At 40.2% G+C, this 20575-nt stretch overlaps 1 protein-coding gene across 1 annotated transcript; it reads left to right on the top strand.

The window, feature by feature from the left end:
- Positions 1–10439: 10439 nt before the first annotated feature.
- LOC146628226 (interferon-induced transmembrane protein 1-like) lies at positions 10440–12841 on the top strand. The gene is made up of 3 exons (XM_085359421.1): positions 10440–10599; positions 11217–11443; positions 11644–12841. Exons 1-3 carry the CDS (start codon positions 10518–10520, stop codon positions 11797–11799), a joined length of 465 nt encoding a protein of 154 aa, XP_085215547.1. The 5' UTR covers positions 10440–10517; the 3' UTR covers positions 11800–12841.
- Positions 12842–20575: the final 7734 nt, after the last annotated feature.

Here is a 20575-nt window from a genome sequence, read left to right as displayed (position 1 = left end):
ACAGATTTGTCTAAATCTTGTTCAGCAAAGCTTAAAAGTTCTTAAACTGTTCTGATATTTCTTTTCACTCCTCAGTGTCCTGACCTCCAGTGTCTTGATTTTGCTTGCCTTTTTTGCATCTCCATTTTCTCATAGGCTCAGATTTTTTCACTATACTGTTTTTCATTATAACATAAAACTTATGGACATCTACTGGCTGGATAGTTGCCTACATCTGGTGAGAATTTGATGTCAATACCACCGTTCAAAATATATTTACTTAGAAAATTGGTAAAGCGTTCAATATTTATTTTTTATCAAACTTCCTTCTTTTGATTATGTGAATGACGCAAATAGCTGAACCAAGCACAGCACAGCACAAATGTGAAACTAACCACCAACGTCTGCTTTCAACTCCTGTATACTGGGAACTTGGCTGTTAATGGAATTTGAGTACGGACCTCACATAATTACAGACAGCTGAGGGCAATGACCAACATGTTTCGTGATACTGGAACTGAAGATTCAGTTGTTTTAGTAGAGTCTGAGGAGAGGCACGATGAACTTCAAAGTAGGAAAACTTTTTAATTTCCATTTCATTTTGTGTCTGTGTAGCTGTGTGTGTGTGGCAATGCTGTCTGTTTTCACGATGAGGCTGTTGCACAATGGAGGAATCTTGTGAAAGACTGTTTCTTGAAGTTTCTCTGCCATATATTGAAGTTGTGACATAAGAATCTTCTTTGTTTGTCTTTGGTTGTAATTGGTGTAATTGGTAGTGCAGTATTGGTGAGGGTAGTACAGTTTTCAGAAGAAGTAATCTGCATTTGTTCTGTGCTCACTTACAGAAAAGCAATCAAGATAGTAAATGTAGGCTTCAGAATTGGGGGAAGGGCGATAGGTGATGTTTATGTGCTCAAGCCCACTGACACTCAGCAGATTCATCCACTAAGTCAGACCATTCTGCAGGGGAGACCTACCTCCCCTGCAGAATGGCTTCATGTAAAAAGCAGAAGAGAGATTTTATCACTGTGCGTAAGCAAATTTTTGATGTCACTGCATGCTAACTTAGTTTGTATCACCGACTGTGAGTGCAGAATCCTCAGAAAATCGTGTGTTCTGTCCCAAAACATGTTTCATATTCATATCATTTACATTATTTATTTATATTTATCAATTTATTCATTGAATTCAGATTTCACAATTCAAAGATTTTAAAAAAAAAAATCAGGTGAGAGGACATAGCAACCTTTTTGGAAAGTTGGACCCCTGGACCCCAAAGACACAGCTGTTACTGTTCAGTTTCTAACAGAGACAACTGCTTTAACTCCCTCACTGCCCAAAGACTTCAAAAATGAAATGATCAATGTCAGTAACTCTTTTCAATATCTTTCCTCTCTCCAAACTGCAGCTGAGCTCAGACCAGTGAGAGCAATGAAACCTCCAGCTTATGTTCCAATGCAGGTGAGGACCTATGATGGGCCCTCTGGACAGCCTGGAGGATCTGTATTGGTTCAGCACACCAGTGTGAACATCGTCACTGAGCCTCCAAAGGACCATTTTATCTGGTCCCTCCTCTGCTTTCTCCACTCACACCCTTGTTGTTGTCTTGGACTTGCAGCTCTCATTTATTCTATCAAGGTGTGTTTGTATGCGAATATATACCTGCCTGCCTACCATATCTTAATATACATTGATTTACCATATAAATCAAGCTACATGATCATGGCATCTAACACAACAAACACCAAAACTGAAGTGCAAAAAACTGACTAAATCAATGGAAAAGTGTGTTCTAATACTTTACAAGGAAAACTCAGTCCTAACTAAGACCATTGCAAGAGTCATAAGAACAGTTTGGGCTGAAGCACAACAATGTACACAGCACAATAAAGATAAAAATAGAGATAAATGATTTGATGAAAGAAATATCTTAAATATGTTATACAGTTTACATTATTTCCTACACTGATAGTAACAAGGAAACTATATGGGCACAAAAAACGGGCAACTGGGATTATTATTATAATTGCTTGTGTTTACTAAAAACAGGAAGCGTAACTTTTCCAGAAAATGAAACTTAGGCTATGCTTAACATTTTCAGTTTCAATTTACATTGGGATAAAGATGATTACACTATTACAGTCTATATGTTTCTGTCCTTCTAGGCCAGAGACCGGAAGGTGGCCGGAGATCTGGAGGGTGCACGACGTCATGGGCTCACTGCCCGTGGGCTTAACATTGCCGCCACCGTCCTGTTTGTCATTGGATTTGTGATTTTAATCTTAATTAAGGTTCTGTGACTGCAAATCTATCTGATTATGCTCACAGAGAACCGTACTATTATCATTTACACCGAGATTAAGTTAGTTGCTTCTTTGACTTGTTATTAAGCCTCAAATTCTGTAAAGAAAAACACAGCTTCAGACCCATTGTTTAATTTCAGAAATAGGGGTGTGTTCTAATAGTTCATTTTGCTTAGTCTCTCAGTTAGGAACTGTGGCGGTCATTATAAAAGCTGCTCCGATTATCCAAATACTAAGGAAAGGTGCTTCGGTGCTTCCTTTGTTGCTTCCGTTAGCACTGGAGCATCCTTTATAAAAAGGGAGGGGAAAAAGGCATCCCATAATTCATTGCAACAGACCATTTGGCCATTCATGAAAACAATGAAAATAACAAACAAAGTTGCGCAGATCATGTAAATGTGGTCGGCCACCAGTGGTTCTCCAAGTGATCCTGTCTCCAAATCTTAGAGAAAATTGTTTATTGCCAATTGATGGATTTTTTAAAAATGAGAATGGTATCTTAGATGTGTCCCAAAAAGGTTTTAAAAACCTCCATAGCACTAAGTCACCACTCTTATAGATTTGACTATGTTTGGTTCTATCGGACCACTATTGATTTGGGACCCCTGGCAGAGTATTTTAAACCTGTTGTTACTAACCTGGGTTTTATGATGGACAGTAATTTTAAATTGAACACTCAAATTAGGGCTACTGTCAAGTACAGTTTTTATCATTTAAGGCGCTTTATCCAGGCCGGATTTTGAAACAGTAATCCATGCTTTTATTTCATCTCGTTTAGATTACTCTAATGCACTGTATTTTGGAGTTAGTTTCTTCTCTCTCATCTGCAGGTGGTTCAAAGCCTGTTGCACTACTTTTAACAGAACTCGCAAAAGAGAGCACATAACTCCCATCTTCGCTTCACTCCACTGGCTGCCTGTACATCTTAGAGTTCATTGTAAAATTCTAATATTTCTTTTTAAATGTTTAAACAGTCTTGCCCCACCTTACCTCTCTGAGCTTCTTCGTCCTTAATCACCCCCTGGGTCTCCTAATCTCTGGAACAATCTGCCCCAGCACATTAGAGAGGCCCCTTCATTGTGCTCTTTTAAAACACGTCTTAAAACCAATTTTTACTTGTTGGCGTATGACACAGTATGACCCTGAGTTTGTTGTTTTAGTGTAATCTAATGTGCTGATTTTATTGTCTTGAATGCAGTTCTAATTATCATTTTATACTATTTTATTTTTGCTATTTGTGCTGATTTTATTATTTTAAAATTAATTCTAACCATCATTTTACATGTGACTTCTTGCTTATCTTTATTCATTGTATCGTTTTTGGCATATCAAATGTACATCACTTTGTTTTCAGCTGGGAGCTGTTCCGAAAGTGATATATTAATAAATTTCTTGCTTGCTTACATTCTTCCCTCCACTTAGATTTAATAGTAACTGATGGCCAGGGGATGTCAGCATTTGGTCTGTATAAATATTATGACACAATGAACCTTTATCAGATCAATTTCTTAAGTTAAAAAAAGTTTTATTATGAGATTAGATTTGGCCATTTATGGTAAGAGGTTCATTACATACCCTAAACTAGGGATGGACCGATCCGATATTGCGTATCGGTATCAGTATCGATACTGACCTAAATTACTACATCGTATATCGGAGGGAAATAAAGAACTGTAATCCGATCTATTAAATATCACAAAAGCACCTCACAAAACTTGCGACATGGCGTAACTCAGCTCATAACCTTAGCTTGTCGGAGGAGTATGTGGAGGAGTATTATCTGAATATTACACCCAAAATTTTAATCTGATGTAAAATGTATAGAAGTCTATTACTGTATATATTAACTATTAAGTCTAATATTTTTAACCAAGATGGCGGCGCGTGAACAACGCGAGGCTCAGTGTCTCTCCAGAATCTGCTATTTAGCGGTTTTTTATCTACTTTTAACCGGATTATTCGTCCAGAATTGCTGTGCGTTGCTGACCTACAGCAGACAAGAGCTTCTGGACATCTGGACTCACAACTCCAACAGCTTTATCGCCGATCTCCGACTCACCCCAGAGATCTCCAGAACACCGGAGGCTGCCCACTCTCCCCGGCTGGGCGGAAGTGCACGCAGACGGCGCCGAGATCGTAAACAAAGGCGAGGTAGGCGCGGAGGGCTACGGGCTAAGCTAAAGCTAACACCACACCGGCTGCCTTTACCCAGTATTTTTCTCGCCAATGTCCGTTCTCTGGCAAACAAAATGGATGAGATACGGCTCTCCATCACTAACAACAGACGGATTATGGACTCAAATGTCATGTTTTTCACCGAAACATGGCTGAACAACAGCTGCCCGGACAATGCTATCGAGTTAGCAGGACGCCACACACACCGAGCCGACAGGCTAGCAGATGACTCCGGCAAGACCAGAGGTGGAGGTTTGTGCATTTATATTAACAATGCTTGGTGCATGAACTCCACTACTACTGAGAGTCACTGCTCACCTAATGCGGAGTTTTTAATGGTCAAATGCAGACCTTATTATCTCCCCAGAGAATTCACTTCGATCATACTCACTGCCGTGTATATACCCCCCGACGCTAATGCTAGGTTGGCCATGAAAGAACTTTCTGCAGCCATTAACAAACACCAGAATAAACACCCCGAGGCTGCTTTTATTGTTGCTGGCGACTTCAACCACACCAACTTAAAGACAGTCCTCCCCAGATTCCACCAACATGTCTCCTGCCACACCAGAGGAGACAAGACTTTAGACCATGTGTATTCCAACCTGGCTGGAGCCTACAAAGCCACACCCCTCCCCCACATTGGACAATCGGACCATCTCTCCCTGTTCCTCACACCTCGGTATTCACCACTCATCCAACGTGTGAAACCTGCTGTGAGGACAATTAAAGTGTGGCCAGAGGGGACAGACGCAGTGCTCCAGGACAGATTTAAAAACACAGACTGGAATATGTTCACCCACACAGACCTGGACCAGTACGCCTCATCTGTACTGGATTACATCTCCAAAACCACAGACAGTGTCACCACCCAGAAACGGATCACCATGTACCCCAACCAGAAGCCTTGGATGAACCGGGATGTTCGTCTCCTCCTGAAGGCCCGCAACACTGCCTTTAGGTCAGGAGATGCACACGCCTACAGTACAGCCAGGGCTAATCTAAAGAAGGGCATCAAAAAAGCCAAACACCATTACAAAAAGAAGGTAGAAGAACACTTCTCCAACTCCAACCCCCGACGCATGTGGCAAGGACTCCAGACCATCACAGACTACAGGACCACCAAACCCTCTCCCGCATCCTCTGATGTCTCCTTCCTAAACGAGCTCAACAACTTTTATGCTCGTTTTGAGCGAGGGAACCCCACAACCACAACCAAAGCAGACATGACGCCAGACCACCAACCTATGACTCTCTCCCCCACCGATGTAGGAGCGGTGCTGAGCAGGATCAATGTCCACAAGGCTGCAGGCCCTGATGGCATCCACGGGCGTGTTCTCAGAGCGTGTTCTGGGGAGCTTGCAGGAGTGCTCACAGACATATTCAATCTGTCCTTGGCCCACGCTGTGGTACCGGCCTGCTTCAAATCCACCTCCATCGTCCCGATACCCAAAAACTCCAACCCATCTTGCCTCAATGATTACCGCCCAGTAGCACTCACCCCCATCATCACTAAGTGCTTAGAGCGACTGGTCCTAGCACACTTCAAATCCTGTCTCCCCCCCACCCTGGACCCCCACCAATTCGCATACCGCCGGAACAGGAGCACAGAGGATGCAGTCTCCATCGCAATGCACTCTGTCCTCTCACACCTGGACAACAACAACACCTACGCCAGAATGCTGTTTATAGACTTCAGTTCAGCATTCAATACAATCCACCCCTCACAACTCATCAGGAAACTGACAGACCTGGGTATCAGTTCCCTCATCTGCAAATGGTTACTGGACTTCCTGACCAACCGCCCCCAACATGTCCGGCTGGATAACCGCTGCTCATCTACCATCACAATGAACACCGGTGTACCACAAGGCTGTGTGATGAGCCCTTTCCTCTACTCCCTCTTCACCCACGACTGCAGACCTGCTGATGGTTCCAACACCATCATTAAGTTTGCAGATGACACCACGGTGATTGGCCTCATCAGTGACAACGATGAGGCCGCCTACAGGGAGGAGGTGGATCGTCTGGCTGAGTGGTGCGACAGAAACAACCTGCTGCTTAACACCGAGAAGACCAAGGAGCTCATCGTGGACTACAGGAGGAATGCTGACCCACATCCACCCATCCACATTAAGGGGACGGCTGTGGAGCGTGTGAGCAGCTTCAAGTTCCTGGGAGTCCACATCTCCGAGGATCTCACCTGGACGACCAACTGCTCCAAGCTGGTCAAGAAGGCTCACCAGCGCCTCTTCTTCTTGAGGACTCTGAGGAAGAACCACCTGTCCTCAGACATCCTGGTGAACTTCTATTGCTGCACCATCGAGAGCATCCTGACCAACTGTATAACAGTCTGGTACGGGAACTGCTCTGCCTCGGACCGGAAGGCGTTGCAGAGGGTCGTGAAAACTGCCCAGCGCATCGCCGGAGCACCACTTCCTGCCATAAAAGACATCTACAGGAAGCGGTGTCTGAAAAGGGCTGGGAAAATCATCAAAGACCCCAGTCACCCATCACATGGACTCTTCACCCTCCTGCCCTCTGGGAGGCGCCACAGGAGCCTCCGGACTAAGACCACCAGGTACCGGAACAGCTTCTTCCCCACAGCTGTCAGACTCCTGAACTCTGCCTCCTGACATCTGACCCACGTTAAACTCATGGACTGAACATACACACACCCACAATGGACAACTGTACCCTCAAACACAATAATAACATGGACTGAACCACCACTCACAACCACTAGCACTTTATATAGCCTCTGTAGAAACTATCTACACCCTCACTTATCTTAACTGCACTAATGTATAGCTCTGTGTAAATAATCATTCTGTACATTCGATAATCTTTAATCCTACAACTGTTTACAACTTGCATAGTTCCCATTTCTGTATAGCTGTATATCCCAGATTCTGTAAAGTTATTTATTTCATATTCTGTATAGTTTTTCATATTTATATCCTGTTCATATCCTGTACATAGCTTGTACTCACTACAGCCTGTACATACTTATAGTTATAGAATATTCACAACATACTTCATACCGTGTACATTATAACATACCATAATAGACCCATTTCTGTAATATACTCACATATCTATATTATTGCTAATATATATTGTAATATATCTATATCACTAAAGCACTTCTGGATGGATGCAAACTGCATTTCGTTGCCCTGTACCTGTGCATGTGCAATGACAATAAAGTTGAATTCTATTCTATTCTATTCTATTCTAATTCTATATACCCTAGTAAGCTATAGTACTTTTTCCTTTGGGAAGGTACCATCTGTGCAGTCTGCAATTCTGTTAAAGAAAGATGTTGAATCTATTTAAATATTGTAGAAAATAATTGATTTCTGTGCATTTCTTTTTTACAGGTACATTAAATTAAAGTTGATTATGTCATCACGAGGCGGAGGGTGGGGGGTGGTTCCCTATTTTTTTTTTGCAGGGAGTTGGCAACGCTATCAGTTAGGTTGTTTAATAGTTCTGCTAAGTACTCTTTAAAATACCAGAATAGGGAGGATGGTGTAGGTTTAAGTTTATTAGATTGATCAGCATTACTGAACTATGAAATATTTTGGGTGCAGTGTGTTTTTGAATACAGATATAACAGAATAGCTTCAGTGTTTTGTTTTTTAAAGCTTAAGTATGAACTTATACAAAATGCAGCAAGATATTAAAAACAGTTTTATTGATTAAAAAATACACTATATCGGCTTCATATTGGTATCGACAGATATCCAAATTTATGATATCAGTATCGGACATAAAAATGTGGTATCAGACCATCTCTACCTTAAACCACAGTATTTAACATTGTCCCCTGAAAACTACAAACTTAACATAACAACACAGTGTGTTAAGTGGCAGTTGTGTTTGTTTGGTAATTAATTATGTCTTTATTGTATTTATTGATCAAACCTACCCTACTATGAGTGTTTTGTCTTGCAAAAGTCAGGCCTCAACAACTGTATTTTGCTTCTTCTCCATCTCATTTGTATTTTATCTGTTTCACCACCAAGTGGCCAAACTCGCACTCTCTAAGATTGCGTTAAACAGTCTGGTCTAAAGATTCACTTCTAAAATGTCCATTTGATATTATTACATTAATTATAAACTCATGGAGTTATAAACTACAAAATTAGTTAGAAAATATAACAATAAAGAAAAATGGTGTTTGGTGATATTTGGTGAGTTGGCAGATCATTTCAACAGCTCAAAAATATCAACAAACGAACCTTTTTAGTGCTTTAAATGAAAATGTACATTACTGTATTTCCCAGGGAAAAATCATGTCTGACACATGAACTTGTACAGGGCGAAAGGCCTGGTATATCCTGGAAAGATAATAAATCACGGGGCTAACACTGAGTTAGATCTTATTGAGTTGAGCTGGCTAAGTTCACAAAGGGCAAAGAAACACAGAGCAGCATCAGCACAGTTTAGCTGACAGTACAAATTATCATGATCACTTATTTCTATGCAATTATATTCCCTATATGTCCAATCTTAGGGTGCTCCCACCAGCCAAACCCCACTTTAACTCTAAGGCAGAGGTTCCCAAAGTGTGGGGCCCGCCCCGCAGAGCCATTGAGAGAGGGGGGCTGTATGAAAAAAAAAAAAAAAAAAAAAGAACGCTTGGACACTGCTAGCATCATGGACACACACAAACGCAAAGCAGGAGATGAAGCATCGCCAAATATGTTTCCGAACCAACTTCCTTCCAAGCCAAAGACTAGAAAATATGGTGAAGCATATCTTCCCTCTGGCTTCACCTGCACAAGTGCCAAGGTAGGTCTCCCCTGCAGAATTGGGTTTCCCTGCGTCGGGAGCATGGGCTCTCCAAATCACGGACAAACAGTATCCCACATTCTTGATTTTTAGTTCACAAGCACTTCTTGTAATAACTAACTACTCCTGACGTTTTGGAGCTGTTAGCTCTTTATACAGTAAAGTTACAGTGGGATACAAATGATATCGCGCTCATCCTGCCACAATTTGTTCCCCCGGTTCAAATCATGGACAAACAGTATCCCACAGTTGTTTATGTTTTTTAACCCATTTTGCAGAGGCATTGAAAAATGTAGCTTTAGCTCTTTCCACAGACTTTCAGCTGGATTCAGGTCAAGTGACTTTGGCTTTATTTTCTTTCTCTAAAAAAAGCTGAAAGTGAGCAGATTTTTATCAAGATAGTCTTTGTATATTTTTAATTTCATCCTTCCTTCAATTATACGAAGCCTGTCAGTCCCGCTTGCTGAAAAACATCCCTACACCATCATATTCTAACCTCCAGATTCCACTTGGTCTGGTGTTTGTGGAGTGATATGCAGTGCCTTTTGACCTCCAAACATGGTGTGTATTGTAGCATCTTATCTGGTCTCATCTGACCAGATTATATTCTCAGAGTATTTCACAGGCTTGTCTAAATGTTGTTTAGCAAAGTTTAAACGCTCTTCAACTTGCTTTTTCTTCAGCAATGGAATCTTGCATGGTGCATAAAGGTCACAGTGGTTGACCTCATTACTTATTGTCTTTGAAACAATTTTCCATGCTGATTCCAGATCTTTCTGTAGTGCTCCACAGGTGCACTACTTTCTTGGCAACTGGATAACTCTTCTGGTAATTCTTTTCACTCCTCTGTGTCCTGACCTCCAGTGTCATGATTTTACTTGCCTTTTTTGCATCTCCATTTCATCGTGTGTTCAAAATTCTTTCCCTGTACTGTTTCTCATTAGAACACATAATTTATGGACATCTACTGGATGGATTGGTACTGACATCTGCTGAGAATTTCATGTCAATACCACCTTTCAAAATATATTTACTTAGAAAAGTGTTCAATGTTTGTTTTACCTTCTGTATCTCTGACCATCACTGTAACAACAAAGGCTGTGTTGAACTTCCTTCCTTATCCTGTTTGATCATGCCAATGACGCAAATTCCTGAACCCACACAGCACAACACAAATGTAAAACGAAACCAACGTCTGCTTTCAATTCCTGTATGCTGAGCACACTGTTACGCTCACATAATTAGAGACGGCTGAGAGCAATGACCGACATGTTTCGTGATACTGGAAACGAAGATCGGGTTGTCTTAGTAGAGTCTGAGGAGAGGCACGATGAACTTCAAAGTAGGAAAACTTTTTAATTTCCATTTCCTTTTGTGTCTGTGTAGCTGTGTCTGTGTAGCAATGCTGTCTGTTTTCATGATGAGGCTGTTGCACAATGGGGGAATCTTGTGAAAGACTTTTTCTTGAAGTTTCTCTGCCATATATTGAAGATGTGACATAAGAATCTTTATGTTTCTCTTTGGTTGTAATCAAAATTGAATTTTTGTGGCTGTGGTGGTTAGTACAGTTTTCAGAAGACGACATCTGCATTTGTTCTGTGTTAAATGTAGGCTTCAGAATTGGGGGAGGGGCGGTAGGTGATGTTTATGTGCTCAAGCCCTCTGACACTCAGCATATTTCATCCAGCATGTCAGACCTGTTAAATGTAAAAAGCAGAAGAGAGATTTTATCACTGTGCGTAAGCAGATTTTTCATTCATAATTCAAAGATTTAAGAAAAATTCAGTTGCGAGGACACAACAACCTTTTGGAAAAGCCTGGACCCCAAAGACACAGCTGTTACTGTTCAGTTTCTAACAGAGACAACTGCTTTAACTCTCTCACTGCCCAAAGACTTCAAAAATGAAATGATCAATGTCAGTAACTCTTTTCAATATCTTTCCTCTCTCCAAACTGCAGCTGAGCTCAGACCAGTGAGAGCAATGAAACCTCCAGCTTATGTTCCAATGCAGGTGAGGACCTATGATGGGCCCTCTGGACAGCCTGGAGGATCTGTATTGGTTCAGCACACCAGTGTGAACATCGTCACTGAGCCTCCAAAGGACCATATTATCTGGTCCCTCCTCTGCTTTGCCTACTCAAACCCCTGTTGTCTTGGACTTGCAGCTCTTATTTATTCTATCAAGGTGAGGTTAATTAAATCAGTTTTTTGAGCATCTGTTATTCTTCTGAGTGTTTGTGTCTGTGTGTGTGCATGAATAAATATATCAGTTTTTAACTGTCTGCTTACTATGACCTACATTATATTGATTTGACCATATAGATCAAGTTAATATCCATGAACTCCAACTACACTTTTACAATCTATATGTTTCTGTCCTTTTAGGCCAGAGACCGGAAGGTGGTTGGAGATTTGGAGGGTGCACGGCATTATGGGGCCACTGCTCGCCAGCTTAACGTCACCTCCACAATCCTGGTTGCCCTTGGACTCCTGTTTTTCATCATTACAATGATAGTTGTATTGGAAGGGGTATATCATTAAACTCTCAAAGTAACAAACCCTGACAAAACGCTTCCTTTTAACAGATTGCAGTGCATTGCTTGCTGCTGTGACTTTGGATTTGGATGATAAATATTAACATCAATTTTATTATCAGTCTTCATTATGAGATTTTGACTATGATTTGTCTCTGTTGGCAAGTCTTTTGTTTGGAAAAGATCACATTTCATATATATTGTTTTTTCATATTTCAGTGAAGGTAAATGCATATAAAGATGATTTTTAGCCAATTAAATTAATGTTTGTGCCTATCTATCTACACCCAGGTGAAAAATAAGCACACTGCATTTGGCGTCTGCTAAATTACATACGGAACAATGAATGACAGTATACGGAATTCTTCTTTGTTCACAAAAACCTTTTTTCTGTAGCTGTGGATCATGCTGCATATTCACTGACAGGGATCTCAGCTCATTCATGGCAGGAAAATCTTTTTATTGAGATGTTTCATTTTCCACTCACTAATATTCCACAGAAACAGTGTGGACATTTCATCCCCTTAGAATTTGTTCGATTTAGAGAATTAAGAGTTGATTTGTATGCTATGTTATAATAAATATAATCTTTGAGATTTAACCCTTTAAAGCCGGTCGGAGCGGACACGCTCCATTTTGCGTAACTATTTTTAAATCCCGGTAGCACTGCAACCACGTAAGCTAGCGCAATAATTTTTTTTGCATATGAAACCGGAGGAGTTGTACTTACATCTTATGCCATCAGCTTGTCCTAGGTCACAGTTTCCTTCCACATATAGCTTTGCAAAAACTGCATAAAAAGCACTTGCAGCAACAAAAACATAATATTCCAGAAAAACGCTTTGCCGATCCGATCAGCTGTTTGTAACACTTCCTACGTCCATCAGCGTGAACTGTCGCATGTCCGCCATGACCTGCCCGAAACCGGAAGTGACGTCATTTTGCGCCAATGTAGTTTTTTTTTTACCATCGGGGACTTATGAGCCTATACTTGTGTTTTTAAAAGTTATGTTTGACTTTATGACGTTCTGTGTCGTTTCTGGGATGCTTAAGACTCATATTGCACTGCTGGAAATAGTTTATTTTGATGCATATGCTGTTATTTTGCAAATTTGCATTATAATATTTATTTTCGTTTTTCCTGCAATATATGAAAATTGGTGTATTTCAAAAATAAAACTATGAAGACACTTAAAATTAATCTTCTGTGATGGGAAACTAGTTTGTGCAACTTTTTTGTATTTACAGTTTTGAGGGATAAGCCTCTTAAATTTCTCTAACTAGAAATATATGTTAAAAAAACAAAAACAATTTTCAATTTTTTTGTAGTTTATTGCACTTTTTGGCAATTTATGTAATTACTATGCACTTAATGCAGACATATTATTAAAGTTTGGGCTATAATGGTTGTATTGATGTATAGCAACTTGAAATGCTCCCAAAAATGGCTCCACAGCATGTAAAAATATAATATAAGCTCTGGCGGACTTGGTTCTATGGTAGGTCTTAAAGGGTTAAATGGTGTTGGACTGTAACTCATTAAAAATGTATTTCCTAGGGTTGGGTTTTTTGTTTGTTTTTTAGATTCCATTGATTTCCAGGAGCTCTTGTAGCCTCGATAGCAATTCCTTCTTCCTTTTTAGAAATGAATATTGTAGTTTAATATCTTAGAATGGAAATAGTCTACTTCTGAGGAATTGTTGTTTTCAGGTTTATTTCCAGTTGAGTAGATTTTTTGGTCGTTACACTAAACTGACCATCTTAACTCAATAAATGTATCACACTTGGGAATCTTCTTCTTTCACTGCCCACTTTAGGAGTTTCAACAGCAGATCATCTTTCTCCATCTCACCCCATCCCTTGCATCCTCCTCTGTTACACCAACCCTCTATACACTATACCCTTGAATCTTTTCTGTGGTCTTCCTATTTACTTATGAAGCCATACTACTACTCACTGATGGTCACCTCTCTCTCCGTAAACTTTTTTCACCAACTCTTTCCTGCAGCTTCAATATATGGCACAGTTTTGCACATCTCCCTTGTCCTTAAAAACTGGAACCAGTCCACTTCTTCTCCATTCCTCTGCCATCCTCTCACTCTTCCCAGGAGGGTGGCACGGATGCCCCTCCGGTGGTCCTCCTTGGGGTCTCACACTCTTGGGCCTGGATCTCCTCCATACCTGCTTCATGCCCTGGGGAACTGGGCTATGGCTCCCCATACCCTCTAGCAGATCGTTACATGGAGAAACCTTTTGAATACAAGCGTGCTCATCCATACAGGTGTGCACACGGGTGTTCACTGTTCATAGACACAAAGTACACTTTTCTTGGCTTCTACCTCAAAGCAAATTGTGCGCTGTCGATCCTGCATGCTCCACAACAACATTCAATATTTAGTATTAACTGTTATTTACTGTTAGCTAGAATATTGTGATGGTGTTGTGTTTATAATGTTGCTCTTTCTTTGCTTGTTTTCTCTTTTTTCCTTTTTTTTTTCTCTCAATGGGTGATCCGGGAGATTTCTTTCTTTGTAAGTGCCCTTTCTCACTGTCCCGCTTCTCCTCTGTTTTTCTTTTCCTTCATCTTTCTTTCTCCCTTTCCAATCCCCAATCCATGTCTGTCCCATCTGTAACAACTGAAAATAAAATAAAACAAAAATAAATAGTAACAACAAAGGTCGATCAAATGGACCAATATGGCAAGGCCGTGATGCTCCACTTGTTAAAGTAAATCCTTCCTGGCTGTCAGACAACAATTCTGACGGCTAAAGAACCAAATAGGACAGGCAAAAAAAAAAAAAAGGGATTGCGTCAAACAGTCTGGTCTAATGGTCCACTGCTAAAATATCCATTTAATATTATTATATTAATTATAAAATAACTGAGTTACAAACTACAAAATTAGTTAGAAAATGTAAAGATAAATAAAGATAACCTTACGCACCCCTATGATATGCACCGTATTTTGGATGGAATCCAATAGAATGATACTCCTGGTGGTAACACACATTCCAGCCATGTATTCCAGCCCTAACCCTAACCTTAATCCTAACTTAACCCTACCCATAATCTTATTCCTAACTCTGTCTCAGACCTTCGGACAGTGCACATCTCTATTGAGAGCCCTTCAACAGCCACAACTTCACTTTTTTTTTCTCTTTTCATGTGCTTCTCACCTGAGGAAAGCCAAATCTTGGCCAAAACATGGCAGTACAAGCACACGCATCATTGATTATTTTATTTGAGGAGTTTTAATGTATTTTTTTTTTCATTTCAGTTTTTTCTATTTCATTTTTGTTCATTAATAAATATATAAATAAAGTTTTATTTTCATATAAACACATAAAAATACATTTATTAAATAACATAACAGATTAAATTTCATTTTATTTACTTAGAATAACAAAGCAAACAGGGGACACAAAGTACACACAAATAATAAACAACACAGGATGAAATCTCACGAAAAAACCAGGGCTCATAAATATTTTGTACTTGTAAATCAGGATTTGTATGTGTAAAAAGAATTTGTGTGTGCGTAAAAAAGATTTTTGTGAGGACTTTGCCAAAAAATACGTGTGAATAGTGTGAATACAAGTAAAAATGGTAAATGGCCTGCATTTGTATAGCACTTTTCTAGTCCCTAAGGACCCCAAAGTGCTTCACACTACATTCAGTCATTCACCCATTCACACACACATTCACACACTGGCGATGGCAAGCTACATTGTATATTGTATATTATTATTATTATTACTCTCAACAAGCAGCGGTGCTGCCGTTGGGAACTTGACCCATACCAAAGCGCTTACAGACGGAGGATAGTCCTCCCCCAGCTGCTATCAGGGCAGGAGATGTTCACACCCCTGCGTCCAAACTGCAAATGAATCGCGCATGAGCAAAGCCGCTGCTCCCGCACTGACTGTAACACAGTCAGTTCTTATTTTACTCTTATGCTGCTTTGTGGATCACAAGGTTTAAAACTACTTGTAAGCGCCAGACGTCTGCTTTATATTTTTATTTACGATTGAGTTCATGTTTGTTTTATAATTCATAGATTCATTACATAAGTCATCTTTTCAGTATTAATAAATGTGAAAATATATGTGTTTACATAAAGTAATTTTAAGTCACTGTTTTGGGATTGGAACCTAAAAGGGGGTACCTCTCACTTTAAGTATGTAAGTGCAATAGTAGCATGAAACTCTGTATGAGAGGGAAGGGGAGGAGCATGGACAGAGAGGTTAGGAGTCAAACACTAAATGACGTCATTGCGTAATTTGCATATAATTGGTCATGCTAATATAATTGTAACCTACGTTGTTGGAGAGAGAAATAACATCGTGGAAGAGACATAAAGTGAGTAAAAACGTCCTAAATGCATTTAGAATTTATTTAGAACTACAAATTAAATTTATTTTAGCAATTATTGTTTTTTTTAATGTCACAATTCCAACCCTGCTGCTTTATCCGGGCTTGGACCGGCAAAAGTGACCCGAAATAGGCACTCTGGTGGACTTACTTTGTGTGTGTGTGTGTGTGTGTGTGTGTGTGTGTGTGTGTGTGTGTGTGTGTGTTTATAAGTAGTTTTAAACCTCGTGATCTACAAAACAGCATAACAGTAAAAGAAGAATTTACTGCGTTACAGTGCGGGAGCAGCGGCTTCGCTCATGCGCGGTTCATTTGCAGTTCGGATGCGTAGGTGTGAACATCTTCTGCTCTGATAGCAGCTGGGGGAGGACTATCCTCCGCCCGTGAGCGCTTTGGAACGGGCGAGGTGCCCACGGCAGCACCTGCTGCTTGTTGAGAGTAAAAGCGATACCCGCTTTCAGGTCAAAAAGTCATCATAAATAAGTCTCCAATAACACCAGAAAAAGTCGCCAGATTTGTCACTAGTCGCTTTTTAGAAAAAAAGTCGCTAAGGGGGCCTGAAAACTCGCTAAATATAGCGACAAAGTCGCTAAAGTGGCAACACTGCCCTCCAATAGCCAAACCCATCTGTTCTCTGATTGGATTGTTAAATTTGTAATTGACATGACATTGGCCAATCAGATGAAAGGAAGAAAAATAGGGTCAAAATTCATACTTGTAACTTGAAACTTGAGTGCAGAGTTTCACATGTATTTTTTGGCTAAGTCCTCACACAAATCTTTTTTACACACACACAAAAAATTCTTTTTAGACATACAAATCCTGATTTACAAGTACAAAACTGATTTACAAGTACAAAAAATTTATGACCACAATTTGAGCCCATAGAAGAACACTTCCCAGGAATTTTCCGGGGTCACACGGGGCACGCTGTTGGGGGACAGGCAGTGCCCTTCTTGTCTCCCGGCTGATGACAGGCTCAGTCCTCAGTTCATAACCTTATTCTTAACCTTAACCACAACTTTAATCATATTAGATAGGGTTTTCCAAAGTGATTCATGATGAGAAAGTAAAATAAATGCACATGTGTAGATTAATTCCAAATGGTTCTCATGTTTCCACAAGTGTAACATACCGGCGATTTGTCACGTAGCGTCGGTATGTTATATTTTGGGATGAGGACGTCTGACCAGCGTGATACGTCAGGTGAGACGTCATTCAGGTCTGGTACCTGAAATTAACCTGGTATAAAAATATAAATATAATAAAAATATAGTTTTCATCCATGCATTTTTGCAGTATTATTACTTGACGTCTTAATTTTCTTTGTAATGAAATAGAATAGTGTTTCAACAAGTCCTTTGACAAATGCTTTGACTCCATGCGCATCAAAAAGTTTTAAATATTAAGGTATGTGATTGTCACTCTGCTGTAGTACAGCTCTGCGTTATCTCCTGAGAAAGCGGAGCTGTGCACTTTATATAGAAATGTATAGTTTTTGTAGAATGAGCCTTACTGAATAAAATGCCAGCAATGGCAGTATTTAAATCTTTTTCTGCTCCTAAATTTCCCCCTCCATCAAAATGTGAACACCAAGAAAACCAAAGAGATCATTTTCATCTTCAGAAGGCACAGCACTGACTTGGCCCCCCCCCCCCCTTTGTGGAAAGGGTCCACAACTTCTGGTTTCTTGTCATCCTCATCTCTGCTGAAATCTCCTGGACAGACAACATCACAGCGGCCGTCAAGAAGGCCAGCAGCGGCTGAACTTCCTGAGAGTCCTCAAGAAGTACAAAACAGACTCCAACCTGCTGCTGACCCTCTACCACACCTCCATTAAGAGCCTGCTAACATACTGCATCACAGTAAGGTATGGCAGCTGCACTAAGGGGTATAGAGTGAGGCTTCAGTTGAGTAGTCAAGTTAGCTCAGAAGATCATCGGCTGCCCTCTCCCCTCCCTGATGGACATTTATTCCTCCCGCTGTCTCAGCAGGCAATGAACATAATCAACAACATTTCCCCACCCTGGCTTTGACCTGTTCAACCTGCTTCCCTCAGCGAAGCACTACAGGTGCATCAGCACAAAGACCCACAGACTCAAGAACAGAAGCCATAACCACCCTGAACTCACACATGCACCAATAACACAGTTCCACCGCCTATTTCAAGACTTCCCTCTATAAACCACCACAGAGTAATAACCCAAACTGTATATGCACAAGACTATTTATTTACATATTTGTTTCCTTTTTCCCGGATTTGTTTATTTTGTGGATTTTATATATGTATATATATATATATTTTTTCTAAATACTGTTCATATGTATATAGTGCTGCAGAAACTGTGCACCTCGTCCCCATTTCTTCTCCCACATGTTAGCACTGAGTTTGAGATGCTCTGTATCTCATTGTACATCTGTATAGTGACAATAAAGGCATTCTATTCTATTCTATTCTATTCTATTCTATTCTATTCTATTCTATTCTAAAATACAGTCAGTGTTGATCAGAGGATGATGCCATTTGGAGCCTACAAATAAAGTGACACTATTAACCTTTTCTTTGTAGTTTCAATTATACGAAGCATGTTGGTCCCATTTGTTGAAGAACATCCCCACACCATCATGTTCGTACCTCCAGACTTCACTGTTGGCCTGGTATTTTTGGGATGATATGCAGTGCCTTCTGACCTCCAAAACACGGTGTGTATTGTAGCATTGTCATGGTCCTGGCTCATTTTGACCCAGCGTTCTTAGTTTTCTTGTGTTTTTGTATTTTGTTCTTTATTTATTCCATGGTTTCTAAGTTGTTCTGTTAAGATGTTGCTTATTAGATTTCCCCTCGTTACTTTACCCCCTGTGTGCCCCCTCTGTGTATCTGTGAGTCTCGTTTCTCCTCCTTGTGTTTTATTTCATGTTTTCCTCAGCCCGCTGTGTCTGTGTTCTCTCCCCCTCTCTGGTCTGCGTCTCTGTATACTTCCTGTTTTACTTTGATAGTCTCCCGTCAGTGTTGTGTTTGCTCCTGCCATGTCTCGCTATGATTATCACTGTCACCTGTGTTCCCCGTTAACCGTCTGTGAATTTATGTCCACGTCTCCCTCAGTTCTGTGTCGCGTCGTCAATGTCTCATCCCTGAAGCTGTGTGATTTTTCCCTGTGTTTCCTCGGTCCTTAGTTTAGCATTCCCAGTCTAGTTTTGTATCATTGTTAAGCCTGCAATAAAGCAGTGATTTTTGAGTTCAGTTCTGTTTCCATGAGTTTTGCGTTTGGGTCCTCACCTGCCTGTGCACAGCCAGTTCATGACAAGCATCTCATCTGGTCTCATCTGACCAGACAATATCCTCAGAGTATTTTACAGGCTTGTCTAAATGTTGCTCAGTAAAGTTTAAATGTTCTTCAAGATGCTTTACCTCATTACTTATTTTCTTTGAAACAATTTTCCATGCTGATTCCAGATCTCCATTTCCTCATGTGTTCAAAATTCTTTCCCTGTAGTGTTTCTCATTAGAGCACATAATTTATGGACATCTACTGGATGGATTGGTACTGACATCTGGTGAGAATTTCATGTCAATACCACCTTTCAAAATATATTTACTTAGAAAAGTGTTCAATATTTGTTTTACCTTCTGTATCTGATTGTCACTGTAACAACAAAGGCTGTGTTGAACTTCCTTCCTTATCCTGTTTGATCATGCCAATGACGCAAATTCCTGAACCCACACAGCACAACACAAATGTGAAACTAAACCACCAACGTCTGCTTTCAACTCCTGTATGCTGAGCACGCTGTTAACTTCACATAATTACAGACGGCTGAGTCCAATGACCGACATGTTTCGTGATACTGGAACTGAAGATCGGGTTGTCTTAGTAGAGTCTGAGGAGAGGCATGATGAACTTCAAAGTAGGAAAACTTTTTAATTTCCATTTCCTTTTGTGTCTGTGTAGCTGTGTCTGTGTAGCAATGCTGTCTGTTTTCATGATGAGGCTGTTGCACAATGGGGGAATCTTGTGAAAGACTTTTTCTTGAAGTTTCTTTTCCATATATTGAAGTTGTGACATAAGAATCTTTATGTTTCTCTTTGGTTGTAATTAATGTAATTGGTGGTGCAGTATTGGTAAGGTTAGTACAGTTTTCATTTTTTTTTTTTTTTTTTTTTTTTTTTTTTTGTACAGTTTTCAGAAGAAGACTTCTGCATTTGTTCTGTGCTCACTTATAGAAAAACAATCAAGATGTTAGGGTTGGGGGGGGGATCTGTTTAATGGCTTCATGTAAAAAGCAGAAGAGAGATTTTATCACTGTGCTTAAGGAAATTTTTGATGTCACTGCATGCTAACTTAGTTTGTGTCACCAACTGTGAGTACAAAATCCTCAAAAAAACGTGTGCTTTGTCCCAAAACATTTATTCA

This window comes from Diplotaxodon limnothrissa, linkage group LG7 (genome assembly GCF_057381915.1).
Source record: "Diplotaxodon limnothrissa isolate DT_005_m linkage group LG7, D_limnothrissa_male_GT1.1, whole genome shotgun sequence".
NCBI classification, from domain to species: Eukaryota; Metazoa; Chordata; class Actinopteri; order Cichliformes; family Cichlidae; genus Diplotaxodon; species Diplotaxodon limnothrissa.
This window is presented reverse-complemented; position numbering and strand designations above follow the sequence as displayed.

Excerpts from the sequence above, each read along its gene's own strand:
- LOC146628226 (XM_085359421.1), top strand. The coding sequence starts at position 10,518 with ATGACCGACATGTTTCGTGATACTGGAAACGAAGATCGGGTTGTCTTA. Across the intron at positions 10,600-11,216 it reads GAGGCACGATGAACTTCAAA|CTGAGCTCAGACCAGTGAGA; the intron begins GTAGGAAAACTT and ends TCCAAACTGCAG. Across the intron at positions 11,444-11,643 it reads CTCTTATTTATTCTATCAAG|GCCAGAGACCGGAAGGTGGT; the intron begins GTGAGGTTAATT and ends CTGTCCTTTTAG.